The 21,164-nt window shown below is 39.9% G+C and overlaps 1 protein-coding gene across 3 annotated transcripts in view; it reads left to right on the top strand.

The window, feature by feature from the left end:
* Window positions 1-21,164, top strand: part of SLC25A13 (solute carrier family 25 member 13) — a 101,584-nt gene that overhangs the window by 76,483 nt on the left and 3,937 nt on the right. For all 3 annotated transcript variants that reach the window (XM_040590229.1, XM_040590228.1, XM_040590227.1), the window contains 2 exons: window positions 6,899-7,039; window positions 18,775-18,913. In XM_040590229.1, coding sequence (XP_040446163.1) covers window positions 6,899-7,039; window positions 18,775-18,913 — 280 coding nt within the window. The remainder of the gene's footprint in view (window positions 1-6,898; window positions 7,040-18,774; window positions 18,914-21,164) is intronic.

The following is a 21,164-nucleotide window of genomic DNA, read 5'->3' on the forward strand; positions in this document are numbered from 1 at the left end:
CTTTTGGATTAGTTAATTTTATTTTTTTTCCAAGGGTATTTTCCCATAATGAATTGAGGTGCTTTCCCCTTTTGCTTGCCCTCCCCTCTTCCTTTTCATTTCCCTTCTCCATTAAAAAAAAAAAAAAAAAAAAAAAAGAATAAAATTTTCAAACTGTAAACCAAGGAGGGATGCATAGCTTTTAGGTTGGTATGTTTCTGATTGCAGAACTGAACAATTCTGAACTCTTAAAAAGCCTATTTTTTTCCAACAGGCATATTTACTATTCTTTCCATTTGAAACGTGGGTTTTTTTTTCCTATTATATTAGAAATAATGACTGCAGAATTTTAAATAAGCATACATTACAGTTCAAAAGTTTTTGGGTTTTTTTTTGACAATTATATTTTATTACACATCCCTTTCTCCTATTACTACTTCTTTTACTGGCAGTAAAATATTTTAGTGTTTACCAGTGCAGGTTCAAAAAAACCACCAAAAAACAAAGCCTCAAACTCAAATCAGGAATTAAAATCTAGCTTTCTAGGAGAAAAAGGAAGATATTTATGGTGTCACAGTAATTTATGATGTGACCAAGAAATAATGGGTCGCAGTTTTAATACAACTACCATGTCTTAAGACTTGAAAGGTCTGTAAATCATTAAATGATTCTACAACTAGTCAAAATAGACAAGTAGAGCAGACAGAGCCAAATGTTAACATATTTGACAGGACTGTAACTTAATTGCTTTTATAATGCCAATCAAGTAGACTCCACTTTGATTTTTTGGCTAGGCTTCTGAGGGGTGAATTAGCTATAATGTGAAAAATATCAAATCTACAATTTTAATTTTTTTCCCACTGCGGACTTGATCAGTGCTTATAAACAAACCATAGCCCTGTTTGTTTCTGTTTAGCCAGGTCATTAATATACTATTATAGGACAATCGTCACAACTTGTATCCGAGTCTTGGAAATCTGTCTGAAGCAGTAGCAGAAACGTTCTTCTGTTCAGACTAATTGCAGTTCTATTTATGAGCACTTTTATGTGAGCATTTGAAGGAGCTTGCTTTACATTTTATGTACACTTGGATGTTAACAAGACTCTGTGATTCTAGCAGCATTTGCTGCTTGAGCTGCCCAAAGTAAAACCTTAGCCAGATCAAGAGAAGGCTGTCCTCAGAAGGCAAGAAAGATTAGCTGGAGAGAAACACTGTTCTGCATGAAAGCGGTTTCTGTGCTGGGCTGGTCAAGGTAGTGAAAAGTAGATGACTGAGGGCTCAGGAAATCTCCTCGTGATCTGAAGAAAAGGTATTTACTATATGAACTCCCATTGCTAAAGAGCATTATCAGAATCCTGTATAGATAGGACCACAGAGAAGAGGACACAAAATAGCATGAGATGGCTTGTCTGGATTTTTGAAGCCTGGCTTTATTGGAAAAAAAAAATAATTAACATAGAACCAAGCTTTTGAGAACCCAGTGTGTTTTATCTTTGACATACAGCACCATGTAATTAAGGTTTTTTTGAAACCTTTGAAATCTGTAAGAAAACCAGCTACTTTGGACAGATGTCTGTTACTCGGTGGATTTTCTGGTAACAGGCAAGTCCATAGCTAAATCACCTCTGCAGCAGCTCAGCGTAATTCACCTGATGCTCTTGGGATCTTTTGCCATGCAAACACCAAGACTTTTTTAAAGCACTGCAGTGGCACTCCGTAAATCTGGCTTCTAAGCCGTGTTCTGTTGTAGAGTTAATATGTGATTTTGTGGTAAATCGTTGAATCTGTGTCTTAGTTGCCTTTTATTATACAATGAGGATGGTAATTCTTCCATTCTTGCATCCCTTCGAGTGCATTTTTAATTTAGATCTTTTCTTATGACAGGGAACAACCTTTATTTTGTGTCTTACAATGCTCAGCACTTTAGGAACTTTGACTTTAATTAGAATTAATGGATGCTAGCAAATGCACAGGAAAACAAGCTGCATCTGGCAACTGGCAAGGAGTAAGGGCCTGGGACCGTGTGTGATATTCAGTATGACTGAATGTAATAAAGAGTTGTCTAAAAATTTTGGAACTTGCACCTGCTTGTCTTTTTGTAGGCTGAATGAGTAACCGAGACATTGTAGACTATTTATTTTGCAAAGGTTGAGTTTGGATAATTATATAATATGTTGCTTATGTATTTTAATGGTTGCCATTAATTGTCATAATTGCTATCCCTGGGTGATATTGTTGGGAAATATTAACACTCTAATAGCAGTAGTAATCCTTTATTCATCCATGAAACCTTAAATGTGACATATGACAAGTTGGATGGGATGCAGAAGAAAGATCTAGGCTGACCCTGAATGAACAGGAAAAAGGCTATGATTTGAAGTAGGTAATAAGGTTAATTCGAGGCACAAGAACAGTTGATGGTCAGTAGTGATGAAAGGAGAAGAATCTAGTACTTCTGGGATGGAAAACAGAATTTTCTTCCGCAATTGCAAGCAATTGCAAGCTCTTCAGAACCTATACCAAAGCTTTCAAATGGAGATGTGAAAGCCCTAAGAGGGTCGTCCTGTGTGCTCATTTCTTATCTAATCTTGTAAAGGCACAAAATGCAGTAACCTTAAAAAGAACAGGAATTTCTTGTCTTAGTGTAATGAGGGGGGTGAAAATCTGTTTATTTTCCAGTAAAGTTTATTACAAAGTGATTTGAACATATGAAGTAGAAAACATTCTGACTTCTTAAACTGGAGTGTTGTTAAGTGGTAGTTATTAAACTATTTGTTTTTCACTACAGAGTGAGTTTTATTTCCCCATGGACAAAAAAAAATACCTCAACTATTTCTACTTCCCTTTTCTGTTCAGTAAAGTAAGAAAGTAGAAGGAGGCATGTGATAGACAGTACTGTATTACTGTACAAGACTATACTGCCATCGAGAGGTGTTGGGTGATATCATACCAAGTACAGAGTTGAAGAAGTGCAAAAATGAAAGAAAAAAAAGAAGAAAGCTTGTTTTAAAAAATTCATGTGTGTGTATGCATAGCTAGCTGTGTGTTAAAACACATTGAACATTTTATAAGCGTGCAGATTTCTAGCTATGTGTGTATGAGAAGTTCTTGAATGACGGAGGTATTTCCCTTTTATTTTCTTGGTTACATTAAACCAGACTGTAAGTGCTTGAGATTAGGTCAAATGTTAAATTCTTTCAGAATCATATGGGCCCTTTGTGGGCCCTTATAGATAACTATCTGTGCAGTACCTCTAGGTATCTACTCCTATAAATAACTCAGAATTGCCATTTTTATTTTAATCACATGATAATAATTGAAAAGTGATAGATTTGCTTTTACAGTCAGATCATTTGTTTCTTTAAAAATGATTGTAAAAGGTGATAAGGAATTCAGAGTTGAGGGTATTCAAGTTTGTAACTTCAGTACAGAAAAACTGCTGCTACTGGAAACTCTTAATATAAACTGTTGATGAGGCTGGTATTTGTGACACTTAGTGGAGAAATTATTAAGCCTGAGCAACCTGAGCTTAAACTGTGTGTATTCTGGCCTCATAGTTTTCAAATCCTGACCTTTGAGAACATAGTTAAAAATCTTAAAATGAGATACACTTTCAACTGCAAAAGTTAGCAAACAAGAAGGCAATGTTCTTCAACCTTTGGCCAAACAGAATCAATGAGCAGGGTGCTATGGTGAGCTGATGTTTGGTCTGTTTTTTCCATAACAGTTTATACCAGCACCTTGAAGAGACTGGAAAAAAAATAGATTGATGAGATTTCTTTCATTGCATATGCAAAAACTCAGAAGACAGAGGCCATGCTATTGTGATTCAAGCTACTGATTTGGAGATCAGGGTATCTGGAGACTTACAAGTTGTGTGTGTTTGAGCTAGGGGGATGCACACACATACAATTAACCTCTTTACCTCAAATCCCCTTCTTGTAAAACTAGAGTCATTGTACTTTCCTCACAGGAGCACTGGGAGGAAATACCATTAATATTTATGAGACACTTGCACACTGTGGTGATGAATGACACAATAGGAGTTACCAGTACTAGATAAGCAAGAAATCATTTCATTAAAGAGTACAGTAGCCGTCTCCAGTTGCTTCTCCCCCATTTTGAGGGTAAGGAGCTGTAGTTGCCAGCATTGATGGTTGAATAACAGAGTGATAAAAGCTCCCCACCAGGCGACTGTACTTGTTACTCCTAAAAAAGCCTCAGCACAGGCTGATAAACCAGCCTTCCTCTCCATCACAAAGCAGGCAGGTGGTAGAAACCCTCCTACCAAGACCCTCTGTCAGGTGTTGTCTGGCTCATCACCCTCAGTTATTCACCATGTGATTTTTTTAGTGTATCTTTGATCAAATTCAGAGGAGGACAAAGGTTGTTCAGGGAGTTCTGGGCTAGCACCTGGACAGTTTTGTAGCAAGACTTCATTGGAAATTTCCATTGTCTTTCTTCAGACCTGCTTTGCAGGCAGCAAAATTGGTAGCCTTTTTAGTAATGCGTAGTGCACGCAGGTCTCATAGAAATTTGAATGCAGCAAACTTGATTGTGTGAGGTGGGTAGATAATTGCATCCCCATTTTTCAAATAGAAAGCTGAAGCAGAGGAAGTCTTGTGTCACTTATGCAAAGCCACAAATATCTGATACTGCAAGTGTCAATGCAGCTGGGTTGGAGATGCAACCATAAACAATTACATGTGCTTAAAGTCAGAAAATATTTCCCTTTTTTCTCCGTTAAAATCAGATATGTTTCTATTTCCTGTCTTTAACTATAGCATACACTTATAAACATTTTAATAGATTCTTAAAGTGCTCAGTGTTTTGGTGCATTGTTTATTGTTGTTGTTGTTATTACTATTATTATTATTATTATTATTATTATTATTATTATTATTATTATTACATCTTTTACGTCTTAATATGGTTTTCCCGTAGTGAAAATTAAAGGAGCGCTTCCCATGGAATCATGGCACAATGAACTGCAAGAATATCATACTGAGGGAAAGTAGTTTATTTGTGCTAATATAGGTCAGTTGGTATGAGTTTTTAAGTAGTATAGGAGGGCTGTGGTATAGCAAACTTGCAAATGTACTTTTATCACCTGCAATTGGGATTTTATCCTTTTAAGAAGAAAATACGTGTTTTGGCATGTGGGAACACTTAATATTTATAATACATAGACTAAAATGTTTATTATGTAGGAATCTGTAATTCACCATAAGGACCTTTCCAGGATTTTTTTATTATTTTGAGACTTTGCTAGATGAGTAGACAAGTAAAAGGTAATTTTTTATTTTGAATACTTAGTTACTTAATATATTTCATTTTAAGGGCAAAACTGAAGTCATGTATGTGCCAAATAGTTTATCAGCCTAATTTCTGATGGCAACAAGAATAGCAGTTATATATGTACCGGGATTCTGGTTTGGTAAAAGCAGTTAAATTAAATTATGCCAATTTGAAAGTCAAAACCCGTTGAGTTACACAAGAGCATACTTCTTCTGGTCAAAATAGGAAACATTTGGGATATTTTGGGGGTTATGTAAAGACTTTAATTTGTAACCACACCGTGTACGCTCAGTCTAAGTGGTAGACAAGAATAGTTGTTCGTGCGATTTGCCATTTCTTCAGCACATTATTTAAACCATATTACTGCGCATATTTTTTATTTTGAATGATAGTTAATCTGAGCTATGATTAATTCTTTTAACATTTGGATAATTTAAAAAAGATGTGCACATGGTGTTTACATAGTAGACATGGCTAGATGCAAGTGCTTTTAAAGGCAGCCTATTTCACTTTAGTCATTACCTTCTAGAAAAAAACTAGAAAAAGTTTTTTTGTTGTGGTGAGGGTGAGGGTTGCCCTTTGCATAGTTTTTGTGATTTCAGAACCTAGAGAAGGGCATAGCTGTTGGGCCACATAATTAAGACATTAACAGAAGTTAGAATGACACGGTTGAATTTTGGCCAGATGGAGTTTGAATGAGTATTTTTGTTTTCACACACTTAGGTAACTTTCATGTTACCTTTTTTTTTCTCATTTCAAGTTTTTAATGGGATCTGTCAGTATAACAGAAAGGTTATGCCCTCAATTACATATTGTGAATTAAATGAACTTTACAAGAACTAGCGGGGAGTTTGAAATGCTGGCCACTGTTGTGTTTCAAATCTAATTTTCAAACTTGTTTGAGTGATGTCTTCCCAACCTGACAACCAAGGCTGACATGTTAAAAGCATCTAGCGGTTCTTGATTAACAGAATCCTTCAGTCTGTAGACTTTCTTTTCCTTATTACTCGGTGCACAAATGATGTGGAGCTCAGACTCTTGAATCAAACAGCATTTAACGACACTGAAACCGGTAGTTCGGTGGGGTCTGAAAAAAAAGCACAATATATCTGCAGTTCTGGTCTTTGGAATCCATTTGTTCTTTGTTTTGTGAACTCACGCCAAAACTGAAAAAGCTTCTGCCAGACTTTTACTCTTCAGTGGTACGTTTTCACTTTCTGTGTACTGGCATGCACATCTCAGTTTCTTTACTTAAGTTACTAATTCTTCCTTTCACTTCATTACTTGCATTACGGTGTTCTTGGTTGTCAGTGTTGCATAACTGGGTGTTGGAGAATGTATCCTTGCAACAAGAATTGAACTCGTGTCTGTCTGAATACTGCAGAGTGCTGCAGTGGCTGACCTGCTTCCTCTCTGGTTTTCCTGACAACTCATCTCTTGAGGGGGTAGGTTTCTTACCTTGTGAGCTGCAGTTGATTAATTAATACTAAAACTCTTGTCTGCTAATAGCTTGACTGACTGCAGCAGGATTAAAAATGTCTTCTCTTGAATTTAATGGGATGGATGTACACTGCAAATAATGTAGCGAGTTAATGTATTGTCTTCCACTTCTAATTTCAGGCTGGAGGTTCTCAAGTGATCTTTACCAATCCACTGGAAATTGTCAAGATTCGATTACAGGTGGCTGGAGAAATTACTACTGGTCCACGAGTTAGTGCCCTCACTGTATTACGGGATTTAGGCTTTTTTGGTCTCTACAAGGTATGTTTTTTTAATATATACATGAATTAAAACAAATTATAAATGTTTCAAATCATAGGATCATTTAATTGTTCTCACAGACTTTCATAGGTAGACATTATTGTACTTTTAAAGAAATTCTTCCTTATTATGTGATGGTATATCTTCATTTTTCATTTCTAACTTATGGAAGAAACTGTCTTGTGGTTTTGAGCCTGTGGTTCCTGTGGATCTGACTAAGATTTCTTTTCTCACTTTGTGAGGTGTAAGTATTGTTTATTGATGATTATTTTGTGATTCCTGATGTTCTGCCTGGTGCAAAAATAAACCTATTTTCATCTGCTTCATGATATAGAGCTTACAGTTTTGGAGCTGTGCTTTTGCTTTTTTGTGTCTGAATCAGCAACTTTCCCAGCTGTCATTGTTAATTTGGTGATGGGGAATTAATTGCAGTGCAAAAATAGCAAAGAAATACAGACAGTGAGCCCAACATAAAAATAAGCTCCTAAAGCAAGTTTCTTCTTGCTACTTTAGAAGAACATTGCCACAAATAATATCAGGAAAAGCTGCTTTTACAAGTGTATACTACAAACTCAACAGTTCTGCTTTCTACTTTACTGTCCTCACATAGACACGTAAATATGTTGAAACAAAGTTAGGTTTAACGTTAAACTGCAACAGGATTAGAAACATCTTCTGTTGAATCTAATAGGATGTATATTGCAAATCATTTAAAGGATTAACGTACTGCCTTCTACTTCTAGATGAAGGAGACTAGATGTGGGGGAGTATGAAAGTTCTTGGAGTACTTTGAGATAGCAATTACACACAGTATTGAAAAAAAAGTTGTAATGAATGCCATCTTTCTTCAGATTCTGCAGCTTACGTCTTGGTAGAAAGCTTTCACACTACCATTTTTGTCCCAGTATTTCCAGTGCAGCAGGCAGTGTTCCTCTGTTTCTTATTTACAGCAGTGTAACCTAAATTGAAGATGCTTTGAAAACCACCAAATAAGCCCCGTCCCCCTCCTCCAAGTATATAAATTCTATCTCCATTTTTAGGCATCCAGTTCTTTTAAATTGTTCTGTTAACATTACAAAGAGCAAGTCTGCCTTCGAGCAGATGTATGTATGTTTTGGCCTGGAGAGAAGTTGCAGGTCTGAATAAGATTTAATGGGGAGTTGGTTTTGCCTTTAAATTGACTTGCTAATTTTTTTAGGTGTTTTACTGAAGCTGATGCTATTGTGTAAACTCCTAGTAAATGACATTATGGTGTTGATTGGGTCAACATTTACAAGTGAAAACATGGCTATGGTAAACAGTCTGCATCCCTGAGACTGTGCAGGAATGGAGGGCAACTACTGATTTTTACTTGGACTAGTAAAAATGAAACATAAAATGAGAAAGACTTACTAAAATTAGCATTTTTAGTTGGGTTTTTTTCTGAATACCTGCTTTGATGGCTGAGCAGAATTTGCTCCATTTTCCCATTTTTAAATGGCATTAATGTCTTGGGTCTTATTCTGAATTATTTCTGTTTTCTAGAGTAGATAATTGATGAATGTTTGTAAGGAATACACCTGAACAGGAGCTGGTTACAGCACTATGCTGCATCGAAACAGGCAGTTATTTAATCACAAGCTACGCATTTCGTTGGTTCATTCATTAAGTCTGTTTACCTCCACAAGAAAAGCCACAGAAGGGTTTTGGTTTTACTCTTTTGTTCTCTCTCTCTCTGTCTGTCTTCCCCTCCACCCTGTTCCTTATGTTTATGTCCATTTGTATATCCGGTTTGGATCCATTGCCTACAAAAACTTGAGTGATCTGACAAAACTAGAGAATTTAACCTGGCAATCACGGTCATACACCCAGCAGAGCACAGGCCGTGTCAGAAGGCTTGTGCGTCCAAGTGCACCCTTAGTCATGGCCAGCTCTGTCACTGGGCAGGTTTGTGCTGTTGTCCACCAAACACTTTGGCACTGTAGCCAAAAAAGCAATGGCAATCCTATCTGCCCCCTCTCCCGTATGCCAGCAGGAGTGTTGGTGTAGCCACATAATGATCTGGAACAGTTAACGCGTTAGAAGTAAAGCTTCTTCCTCCTTATGGCTTACTTTATTTTGAACCCAGACCAGCTCTGTAGCTCCTCAGGATGGTTGTACCCAGGCAAAGGGAGGAGTGGCTTCCCAGCATGGGGAACCCATCAGTCTGTATCAGAGGAATTTTATACTGCCTTGAGGTGCTTGTGGAACAGTGGTGTTAGAGGCAAAACCAGTCCCCTCCTGAATGCTTGTGCTGAAGCTGGCAGCGTTGGTGAGGCCAGACAGGGATAACTCCTTCATCAAAGTCACCAGCCCCAGTAAATGCTACCCCCAGAGACATCAATGGTTTAAAATGAAGTTCAGACGAGGCTAGATTTCGTAGGTGCTACCTTCTTCGGTGCTGCTTCTAGTAGATTAATTTAATGAATATAATGACCAAGTGACCATCAAATAATAAGTGTTCTACTAATGAGAACTGAAATGTCTCAGTAAATTTAGAATGCTTACTCTTAATGAGTCAAATTAGCTTTAAAACTAAAACAGGAATGAGGATTTTGTGTATATCAGTACTTTTCATGCTGTTCACTCTAATGTGAGCATCTCTCATTTGCATCTTAAGTCTTTGTTTTAGCCTTGTCTTTTGTTTTTCAAGGCACACGGCTTGTATCTCAAGCTCTGAATGTACTTATTTTAGTAATCTAAGTAAAACTCGATGCATACTGCTGCAGAAGAACAGAATAGATACTTGGTTTAGAAAACAGTTTTATTTGTAGATCTTGGAAGTTTGTTTGTGGGCTTAATGGGCCTTCATGTAAGTATCCCAGCTATTTAAACACTGGTCTATCTTAGCCATGATTTCAGACCAACTGATTAAATTACTTTTGCAAGTGTTGAAAGCAAAATTCTGTAGACTTTTCATTTCAGGGATTTTAATTTGAAATAAATCGATGTCTTCTCCCCGCCCCGCCATAAGTTTTCTTAAAAAAAAAAAAAAGTTTAACAACCCAAAATTTAAATGTAATATTTCATTTCATTGTTGACAACAAATTATTTTTGTTTTCATGTTTTTCTGTTTGGTATGGCCTGAATTACATATTTTCTGGACTTTTTTTTTTCTTTCTTTTGTGACCAAAAGAAAGCAAAGCCAACAAAAATGAATTATTGCATCAGTTTTGGTTCAAGACCATAATGTTCCTCCTTTTCTACTTGACTTGCTAGAAATTCTTGTAAAACTGCTCTAAGAAGGGTTGACTGCAGTTTACTACAGCAGTTTCCACCACCGACCACCCAAATAATAAACTTCTGATATCTTCATTAATGATTATCAGGTGATGTGTCCCTGGAAAGGGTGAAGATGGCCACTGTGTAGATGAAGCCAAGTAGGGCAGGATAGTATGAGAAGCTGTGCAGAGGGACAGGATCCTCTGTTGCTTACAGCATTTCCTTAAAGCTCTTGTGTTGAGATGGGAAGAAAAGGCATTCCCTCAACCTGATGGTGAGCTGGCGAAATCCACAGAGAGCAAGGATCAATGATTTGTCTGTACTGCCGGCAGCGGGGAAAGTAGGCTTCTTATGAAGATGGAATAAATGGAGGGATATCACATATTTAAGAGGAAGTTGGAGCCCAGAAGGCATGATGTTAACTTGTAACTAATAGTATCATAATGATAATTTTTCAAAATGGGAGCCCTGATATTTTTAAGCAGTTGGTTTTTTGTGATGACCAGTCAGTCTGCATGCTCGTAGCCGAGCTGAAGTGTTTCCATTGCTCATCAGTGTGAGTTTACTTCTGTGTTGTTACAAACCTCTTAAATCAGAACAGGCCATCCAGTCTGCTGCACGCTGGCTTTTCTGTGTCTTGCTCTGCTTTGGTGCTGTTCCTTTACTGCATTGCAAGGAGTGCAGTGAAAATTCTCTTTTCCCAGTCCAGAAATAAATCATTTTGAAAGCTGTACTTACCACCATACATCAATCCAGCATGCTCTGCTTAGTTCCTGTGAATCTTTTATGCTGAAATTTGGGTGAAAATCTGTAAGTCTTCCATATAGTAGTCGGCGAGGAGGAATGTACTTTCGTTAATTGTAACTACAGCCAGAAGATGTGAAGAATTACCTATACTGGTCTTAGCTTCATAAGGCAAATTCCTGCGTGTCTTAATAAGATCTACTGCTTGTTGTTTGAATTCTTCTATTTTGTATTAATTTCTACCTGTGGAGCACCTTGTGTGGATTTTAAAATAAAATGCCCACACACCCCTGATATAGGTAATGTCAATGTTCCCATTTTGCATTAATAGAGAAAACCAAGGCATGGAGAAATAAATCTTATGTCTCATGTCAACAAATTCACAAAGGAAATGCTATGTAAACCCTTTTTGCATTCAGCTGAGTGAATCTTGTATTGATTATGATCATAATTACCCCAGCATTGTAGTCCAAATTAATAGCCATTTGAGAATCACTGAGAAGCTGGCTTTGCATAGTTTTGATGCCCCTCTCTATTAGTGAGATTAATATTCTTTTGGGTCATTCATTGGTATGTTAGCGTGATGCTCTGCTGTGCCAGTGACACAAAACAATTCACAGTAGTACTGTGCAGACACCTGTGCTGTGCTCTACTTGCAGACTTGATGTTAGAATCAGAACAATTTGCGTTGAAAGCCAGTCTGGAGGTCATCTGGGCAACTCAACTCAGTATTTGACCACCTTCGCGGTTTAAAACAAACAAAATAACTCAAAAACCCCTCACCCTTTTTCTAATGGCTAATTAGAACTGGCCATGTTCCAGCTTCTGTCTATTGCCTCTAGTCCTTCCACTGTGCACTTCCAAGAAGAGTTGTCTTCCCTGCACCCTCCCTTTTAAGTAGCTGAAGAGAGCAGTAAGGTCTCCCCACAGCTTGCTCTTCTTGGAGTTGAGCACACCAAGTTCCCTTGGCTTCTCCTCATAACACCGTAGGCTACCCAGCTGGCTTGTCGGCCCTGCACTGGACTCGCTCCAGTGTGGCAACATCTTTCTTGTAAGGGAGAGACCAGAACTGGACACAGGACTGCAGGTGTGGTCTAACCAGTGCTGAGTGGAGGGGAATAATCGCTTCCCTTGCACCCTTGCTACTACAGCCCAGGGGGCAGCTGTCTGTCTTCACTGCAGAGAGGCGTTGCTGACCCATACGCAGTTTTCCCACCAGTACCCTCCAGATCTTTTCTCCAAAGCTGCTTTCTGGCCACTCAGCCTCAACCTGTACTGCGGCATAGGACTATTCCAGTCCAGATGCAGGACTTTGCATTTGCTAATTTCAACTTCATGATGTTCTTGTCATCCTATTTCTCCATCCTCTGATGGTGTCTCTGGATAGCAGCCTTGCCCTGTAGCACACTAGCTGCTGCCCTGATTCAGTCTAATCCGCTAATCCGCCGAGAGTGCAGTTCCTGCTCCACTGATTTAGCTATGAAGGTACTATGGCAGGCCATCCCAAAAGTCTTGCTTATAGTCAAGGTGTGCAAGATCCATTGCTGTCCCCTCATCCACAGGTCTGGCAAACAGGTTGGTCAGCCGTGATTTGGTAAATCCATATTGGTTTTTCCCAATCTCTCTCTTGCCCTCCATATGCTTGGAAATGGCTTCCAAGAGCATTTGCTCCATAAACCTCCCGGGGACAGAGGTGTGCCCAAACAGCTTGTAGTTTCCCAGATCTTCCTTCCTCCTTTTCTTCAAGACGGGTGTGGTTTGTCTTGTTCCAGTCATCAGAACCCTCTTGGCTGACTTGACCTTTTGAAGGTAATGACTGCCTCACAGTGACACCAGCCAGCTATCTCAGCACCACCGGAGGTATCTCTTCTGGTCTCACGGATTGTGTATGTGCAGATGGCTTAAGTGCTCTGTCTGTACGTAGTGCTTTGCTTCTGCCGACTTTCCTGGTAAGCTTGTGGAGCTGAGAGGGTTGAGGACAGATTTTACTAGTAAAAAGCAGGGTGAAAGTAATTTCTCTGCCTTTTCCATGTACTTTTGTAGCTAGGTTTCCTACCCCCATTGAGCAGCAGCCTCACAATTTGTTTAGTTGTCGTTTTGCTGCTGCTGTGCTTACAGAAACCCATTTTACTCCCCCTTCACATTGCTTACTAGATGGAACTCCAGCTGACCCTTGGCTTTTCTGACTCATTTTCTGCATGCCCAAGCAGTGGTTCAGTATTTCTCCCGGGCAGCCCATGCCCACCTCTGTTTTCTTTTTACTTTCTGCATTTGAGTTCAATCATGAGTTCCCTGATCATCCATGCTGGCCTTCTGACATGGTTGCTCAACCTTCTGCACAGTGGAATAGAACATCCTAGTGCTTAGAGGAGACTGTCCAGGAAGACCGGTATTATCCTGGTATATCTTTGTAACGCTAAAATTAGTTTTTATTTGAAGGAAAATTACTATAATGATGCATAGAGTTTCAGGTCAGATGTTTTAGATCTCCTCTCCTTCTCTTCCTTCCCTCCCAAAGAACTAAAGACCAGGGGGACTGGAAAAACAGAAAGATTTTTTCACTTCAACTAATTGTCCATCATAGTAAGTAGAACAATTTAAAGTCAAAACTTCCTCCCAGATTCACTGCGCCTTCACTGGGTGTTCAGATACTAGCAATTCTGTAACGATACGCAGCTTAGAAATAAAATGCGTGTTAATTCCAGCAATAAAAAGATTTGACACATACAGCTCGTTAGGCTAACTGCTGGGTTGAACCCCTGTAGTTCTTTAAAGCTAGAAAGCAAATATTTTTTTCTGCCTTTGTCTAAAATTCTGAACTACTTGTGTAAATAAGTATTTTAAAGCATTATACTTCTCAAAACCCAGCTGCTCCTTTAGCGAGGCACATAACAGCACTTTTGCAGAAGGAATTTGTTTCCTCTGTTTGTCTTCTTTCTGCCAGTAATTGTTGCTATGAAAGCACCAGGGCATGAAAACTTACAACTAGTAAATTCTTTAGCTACAGATGTTCTGGAGATGACAGCAACTCCTAATAATACAGAGACAACATATCCCAGTCAGGGAAGATATCATTTAACCTAATGCAAAATGTCATTTGTGTTGGCAGAAATGGGAAAGGATGCATTTCTAGTTTTCAGTATTTTAATAGATTTTATTTAATTTCTGGTCACGGTTAAATATTGACGTAATCTTACAAGATTAGCTAATACAGTTTCTGTCTTCTGCCTATCTTATGCAGTAATATGCATAAAGTCCCATTAAAGTCAGTTGAATTTATATTGTATTGGTTTTGAAAGACTTCTTTAAAGTGCTCATTTAAGTACACATTGTACACCTACTAATTTTGTACATCATAGAAACTCATCTCCATATAATATCTGCCACAAAAAGTTTAATAAAATATTACTCTTTTTGTAAGTAATCATTCTGAATGGTGCTTTACAGCCTAACAGACAGCGCCACTCCATAATTTTGTACAGCAAAGTTGTTCTGTGCTCCCAAGATGACGGTAAATAATACGGTAGTTAATGAATCCTTGAGGAAAGGATATGTTGGTTGTGGTAATGTTTATGATTACAATTACTAGAAGGTATTTAGCTCAGATTTGGGCTTTGGTTGATATGGCCAACACAGTTTGCATTTCCAAAACTGGTCAGAAAAGCTTTCAGAAATCTCTCTTTTATTTTTGACAACTTCATAAAGCTTCTGGTGTGTTGAGCTGGAAAGTGTAATCTCAGGTGACAGGATGTGTACCAAGCTCCCACGTGGTTGCTTTGATAACAGCTGAGGTTTTTCACCTCTTGAATTTGTGGGTTTACAGCAGGATGATGAACATACGAAACGGAGTAGTAGAAGTTTTGAGTTATGTTAATTTGCATCCACCATGCCTATTTATGACTGTGTTCTCATACATGGGAACGTGCTCTTCAGAATTTTTTCTTTGAAAACAAACAAACAAAAAAGCCCTTCCAGGTAAGAAGACTATAATTTTTGTCTGCAAACGGAATCTGAATTGCTGGCACAACTTTTCAAATCAGCATTTTATTCCTCTAACTTTGTGCTAAATCAGTTTCATATTTGGTTGGTGTAAATATACGTGAATAAAACACTAAAGCAGCTTTTAAGGTAATGTCGTTTTACAGTAGAAAAAATTACAGTCCTTGAAAGCAAATGCCAGTAATATTTGACTAACTGTTACAAAACCTGTTAGGTGCTGTTAGGGCTCCGATTCCAAAGGGTTAAGTCTGTAGTAAAACCCAAGAAGAATGCAAAATGATCAAGAAATGACATGCTGCCTATTGTTTGTAGCTATAGGATCAAAATAACAATTATACATGCCAAATAAATTCTAAACCTGTAAAGGAGAAAAAGAGGGGGTGGCTGTAAGTACAGGTGCCAGAAGCATTAAATAACCCTCTCAGACAAGGTGCACCACTGTTGTCTTGAATGCTGCTAGGTCCCCCCAGTCTGGCATTTTCCCCCCTGCACTAGACAATGTGCATTCACTGCAGGAGACTAGGTTAAGCCTGCGTCTCCCAGACCTGCCGGCTCCTTCTGCCCAACCCGACACAGAGGTGCCTTTGTCAGTATAATTACCCTCCCCTTGTAATAGAAATAGTTTGTTTAGAGCCTTATTTGCAGGTAGAGCTGGTATAAGCAGGAATTAGCATGCTAAAGAACCTGCCCCGGCACTGACTTGGGCTTATTTAGCCGAATCTTTGACAATCGGGGTTTTTTTTCCTCTGCTGGTTTATTCAGTGAGATACTAGCCGAGATTAAGAGCTTTAAGGTTATTAAAGAGATTGAAGATGGGAGCCAACTGGCTGTTGTGTGAGGGAGGCACATGTCGTGGTGTGTAGGATCTCCCAACAATTTCATGCCTGGCAGGTCTGCACCTTGGCTGCCAGAATAAACTCGGCAGATGATCCCTACAGCTTTCTGGGGATTGATTAAAACTCCTTTTGGCTTTCAGCATGTTGTCCACATCAAAAAGGTGCGGGAAGTAAAATAAATGTTTCTTTTGCTTTTCAAGATACTGTGGCCGATCTCCCTAAGCCTTCCTAATTGGCCTAGGCTGGTTGCGGATGATTAACTTGAAGTTAAATGAGGCCTGCTTTTAAACATGCTTTCCCAGACTTTAAACTGAACGATGGGGGGAAACTTTAGACTGTTGCGATGCTGGACTGGAGCCAAGCTGCGTTATTATTAAAGCGGACCCGAGTTTTGATCCAGGTTTTGTTTATGCTGAGCCAACCAAGTTCATGGATCATCCCTCCCTCCCTGCGTACCTGAACATACATTATTAGCAATACTAACAATATGCCGTTTCTGCCCCATGAAAAAGAGCCTGTTAATGAAGGGGGAGGAATATTAGCAGCTCGGGTTGAGTTAAGAGTTGCTCACGTTTGGAGTTTATTGATTTCCGTAAGTTATTTTAACTTTTGTCGAGGTATCTCAGAGTATGAAAAAAATGCAGAGGGAAAAATGCGTGCAGTGTTTAATGACAGCATTGCCAAGAAAATAAAAGTAACGTGCCCTGAGGGCAAAGGCAGCAAGGAGATTTGTTCTGAGGAAAAGCATGCTCTAAAAATAAATTTCTGAAGAAACCGTGTTGGTCTGTGAAGGTTTCATTAGTGAGTTTCACGATTTTTTTCTGTGAGATAAAATACAGTGCAGACATTTGGTCGTTAAAACGTTGTTTTTTTCATACAGAACTTGGTAAACCCTGGTCTTTTCTTTTTATGTGAAGGTTAAAAGTAAACTGTAAAATGGGCTTCTGTTGTGCACCGAGAGGCCAGAACTCTTGTGTCTCTGGTGAATACAATACAAAAGTTTTACCATCTCTGTGCCCTCAAGGTAAAGTGTGTGGGCTTTGCAGGTAACTTTATGAGGAGAATCCAGCCCAGCATCACTTTGTTCCGCGGCTGATCATGCCATTCCATGCGGGCGAGCAGCGGAGCGGCTGCAACAGCAGCGCATCAGGTTCCTCTGCGGCATCTCCCTTAGTGTATCTGGGAAGGCATAACGAGAACCAGTGACTGGCAGCATAAATCAGACAGATCCAGCTGAGCAACAAGGCAAAGGGTCTGAACAGCAGGGTCATTAACCTATGAAGGGATTGTCAGGGGAGGCAGTCCCTTCTTGGTCTGAAAATGTCAAGGAATAACCTGAGGCAGCGTGGTGGAGAGCAGCTGGGGCTGGAGCAGAGCACGACGCGCTCACTGCGTTCAGTGAGTCAGTGACACAGAAGGTCTTACTAGAAGATCTAATGGCTGTTTTTAGAGAAATCTTTATTTTCTCAGAGGCATTCTCTGACTGCAGGCTGCACTTATTAGCATCTCCCGTGAACTGGCTCGCAGGACCTGGTTTTCCTGCCACACCTCCCGCTCGCCTGCCCCTGCCTTGCCTTGCTGAAAGGCAGCTTTTCAGTTGTCCTGGTACCTTGCAGCTCTGGTGTCTTTGCTTGGTAACCAGCATCCGACTTGAATAAGCACTATATTTGAACTGGTGTTATAGTACCAGCTAAGCTTACAGATATGTCCAGGCATATCATTATATTTAATTAAATTCTGTGGATATTAGCATGTCCCCTGTGAAATGTCTGGTGCTCAGCCACGGCCCCAGTAGATCTGTATACAAGATAAGTACAGTAACAAGGGCACCTCCGGAGGGCTTATGGATGTACCTCGAGCAGTTTCACCGTGACTCCACCCTTACTTCAAAGAGAAGAGGCTTAGGTTCATCCGTGAACCATTTCTTGATCGAGCTTGAAAGATTTTACCCATTTTATGAAGCTACCTCCTGTTTGTGCCTTTCTGCTGGTCTCAGTCCTGGTGTGTTCGGGCTCTGGCGTCCTCTGAATCTCCATATTGAGGAAAGGCAGAGTGCAAGTCCCTTCTGCTGTTAGAGCATGGGTATTATTTGGTATCTTATTTTGGTTGACCTCCCCTAGTGGCTTTTTTGCTTTGCCCCCTGCTTGGAACAGAGTTGATTGCTTGCCACTACCCCAAAACTTTCCTTGCCTGTTTTCCACCCTCTTAAGTTTTGAAACCAGATGCATTACTGGTAACTTTGATGGCTGTTTGTACTGCTTACACAACTTGATAGCAGGGCAAATTCAACAGTAAGAACTGAAACTTGGAACAAACTGTACCCTAGATAGCTTGTACTTTAAAAATCACAAGTGATTAATCCTGTCACTTTTCTGTGGTAGGTCCCTATGCTCTTTCTTTCCCTCTCTCCCTTGCATTAGCAACTGCAGTGTCTGCATAGATGCATGGACTAAGCACTATCTTCCTTAAAGTACTTACTATAAGTGGGAATGAGAGGTGACAGACCTGTCCTGTGGCTCAGTCTACTTCAGACACATCTTGAACTCCCACTACATGTGCACAGCTACAGTGTGAACTATTTAAAATTCTGCAAAGGTGTTATCAGAGTTTACTCCAACACATGACATTTTCTCTATTATCAGCAAATAACTACAGTGCTAGGGAGTGAGGGAGAACAAGTAGACAAGATAAATACAATGACAGAAATTACTGAACCAAGAAACAATACACAGAGTCTCCTCAGCAGGGTGAAAAACATGGATCTCAAAATTCTGAGAGAAGAAATTGCTTTTTCTGTAAGCCCTTTGCAACAAAACAAAACAAAACAAAAATACAATGTTGCTGTGCTCTCTGCTGTTTGTAATCCATAGTGTTAAATTTGCATATTCTCAAAACTTGTTCTCTTTTTCAACACAGGGTGCTAAGGCATGTTTTTTGCGTGACATCCCCTTCTCTGCTATTTACTTCCCCTGTTATGCTCATTTGAAAGCTTCATTTGCAAATGAAGATGGGAGGGTTAGCCCTGGAAACCTGCTCTTAGCTGGATCAATAGCTGGTAAGTGCCCAAATTTCTTGTTGCATGGCACTATATTGCATCTGCAGTGCAATCGTTATGGCAGTGAGAACTTAGAAAAGCTCTGAAGAATTATATGCAATTATACTGTATTTTTTAATATTGTGCCTAAATAACAGACATCTACCATGCTGTGGAGTGAATTGGGGTTAAAAATAAAGACACTGTTAAGTTCTTGGTATAACCATAATGTTCAGGAGGCAAAAGAACGGGAAAGATTTAAGTGCTGATGTTTTGTTAACACGTATCATCATTCCTATTGAAGTTACTGTGCTGGTTTTGGCTTGTGTCTGACTGACTGGTAAAGTTTTGTTGAAGAGGTTTATAAATAAAATCATGTCATTCGTGAACTTCTTTAGGATCAGAAGACTCTTGAATTTTGGTATATAGAGTCCAGAAGCCATGCTGGCAGTATAGCTGTCCAAACGCGGTGACATAAAGTGTGACAAAACGACAACAATTACTTGCTAGCCATGGTATCCTGTGCAGTTACTTGGTTTCATGAGGATTTTACCCTTACCGCTTTTTTAAAATATGAAACAAAACAGAAAAGTTCGAAAACATTTCTGTTGTGCCACAGGTTGCCGATTCCTAGTGTACCTAGATGTGACAGAGGTGCTGAGTGTCATCTTGAGCACTTTCTTAGTTTAGTCTTCTGCAGAGCAGATAGGAGACCCAAACCATGCTTAACTTGTCACAGATTTAACTGGAGTGCACCAAAGCCTAAGGGAAAAGTCAGAGACACACTTTTTAGCCTCAGCTTGCTTCTGTGTCTATGCGTAGCTGGTCCCTGGCACGGCACCCAGCTTCTACTCCCAAAGGGGAGCACCGTTTAGTAGCTGCTTCCTAGAGAGGGCAGCTTGAGAGTCCTGCTGTGTCCAGGGTTTTCCCCTTAGGAAACAAATGGGCTTGAAAATTTGTGCAACAGGACCTTTGGGGGAGTGTGTAGCAAGTCAGAGGGCTCACATCAGGGGGTATTTCCATCATGTTCATCGAGGTCTGCTTGGTCTCACCAAGCTGCAGCCAAGTTCTTCCTCCAGCATGGCCTCTGACAGGCTGCTGCAACTGCCAGGTGAGAAAAATGATGGAGTGGCATGAATCCATTGCAGATAGGTGGTCTGGCTATGTTTTCTCATTTGGTTTTAAGCTTGCTTCTCCCTGGGGAAACTGTTCTTTATCAGGACTGTACATGGGGCTATGTCTCTTGAGGAACAGGGACCTTTTATCGCCAGCATCTGGCCTTAAGAAGTAGTTAGTTTGTCTTGTTGAAGCACATAGCTGTGTATTCAGTAGCTCGTAGTCCAAAGGAATTGACCTGGCACCAGGAAAACCAGCTGTGTTCAAATGACTGGTGCTTAAAACCCCCTTGTCTTCTCCCCTCCCCCACCCCAAACCAGAGCCAGCCCCCAAGCCCCCCAACAGGAGCTTACAGCCAGCTTATTTCTCACCCATTTTAATGGAACAAAACAATTTTTGAACTTTAGATCATATTTACAGACTTGAAACATAAGCTGGCATTTTTAAGCCAAGTAATTTCTTAGATTTTCCTATTTTTCTCTTTCTAGCTATTGTCAGGTGATTGCAGACTGAGATAACCATCCCTTTGAAGTTCAGGCACAGAAGCAGTCTTTATTGTTGCTGATATGGCTTACCAAACTAGCTATAACGTGAATTTTATCCAGTGCTTCCTGTGAATCCCATCCTAGGTTAACTCTCATGAGCAAATTACACTGTTAAAGATACAGCACTCATCGTACTGTTTACAAAACCAAGGAATTTGTTTTACTGGGTACAAGTAAAGCGTGGTGGGGGTGTATGTGTCCGCAGTATTGCCACAGGAAAGTCAAGGGGAAGACAAAACGAAACCCGCGATCTCTGAAACGCTGGCTTGGTCTCTGGGCTGATGTCTCTGCTCTGGCCGGCAATCTCACCTGGTCGTCAGGCTTCAGATGTGTGCATGAGCTCCGTCTGGGTGTGGGAAACACGGCCTTTCCACAGCCTGTGGTAATGGCGTATTCACGCTGGCCGTGCTCAGATATGCACCTGCGTCTTTTGCCAGCGGGTGTTGCTTTTGCTGGGTCTGTTTTCTTCCTTTTCATTGCTGTTAGGGACATACACAACATGCATGTTATCTAGCTTGATCTGCTTCTGGTTTTCACTGTTCACCAGATGTCTCAACCTGCTGTGCCATGGTGTTTTCTGAGATAATCCTAATATCAGCTACAGGATCTCT

Source organism: Falco naumanni, chromosome 4 (genome assembly GCF_017639655.2).
Source record: "Falco naumanni isolate bFalNau1 chromosome 4, bFalNau1.pat, whole genome shotgun sequence".
Classification (NCBI taxonomy): domain Eukaryota; kingdom Metazoa; phylum Chordata; class Aves; order Falconiformes; family Falconidae; genus Falco; species Falco naumanni.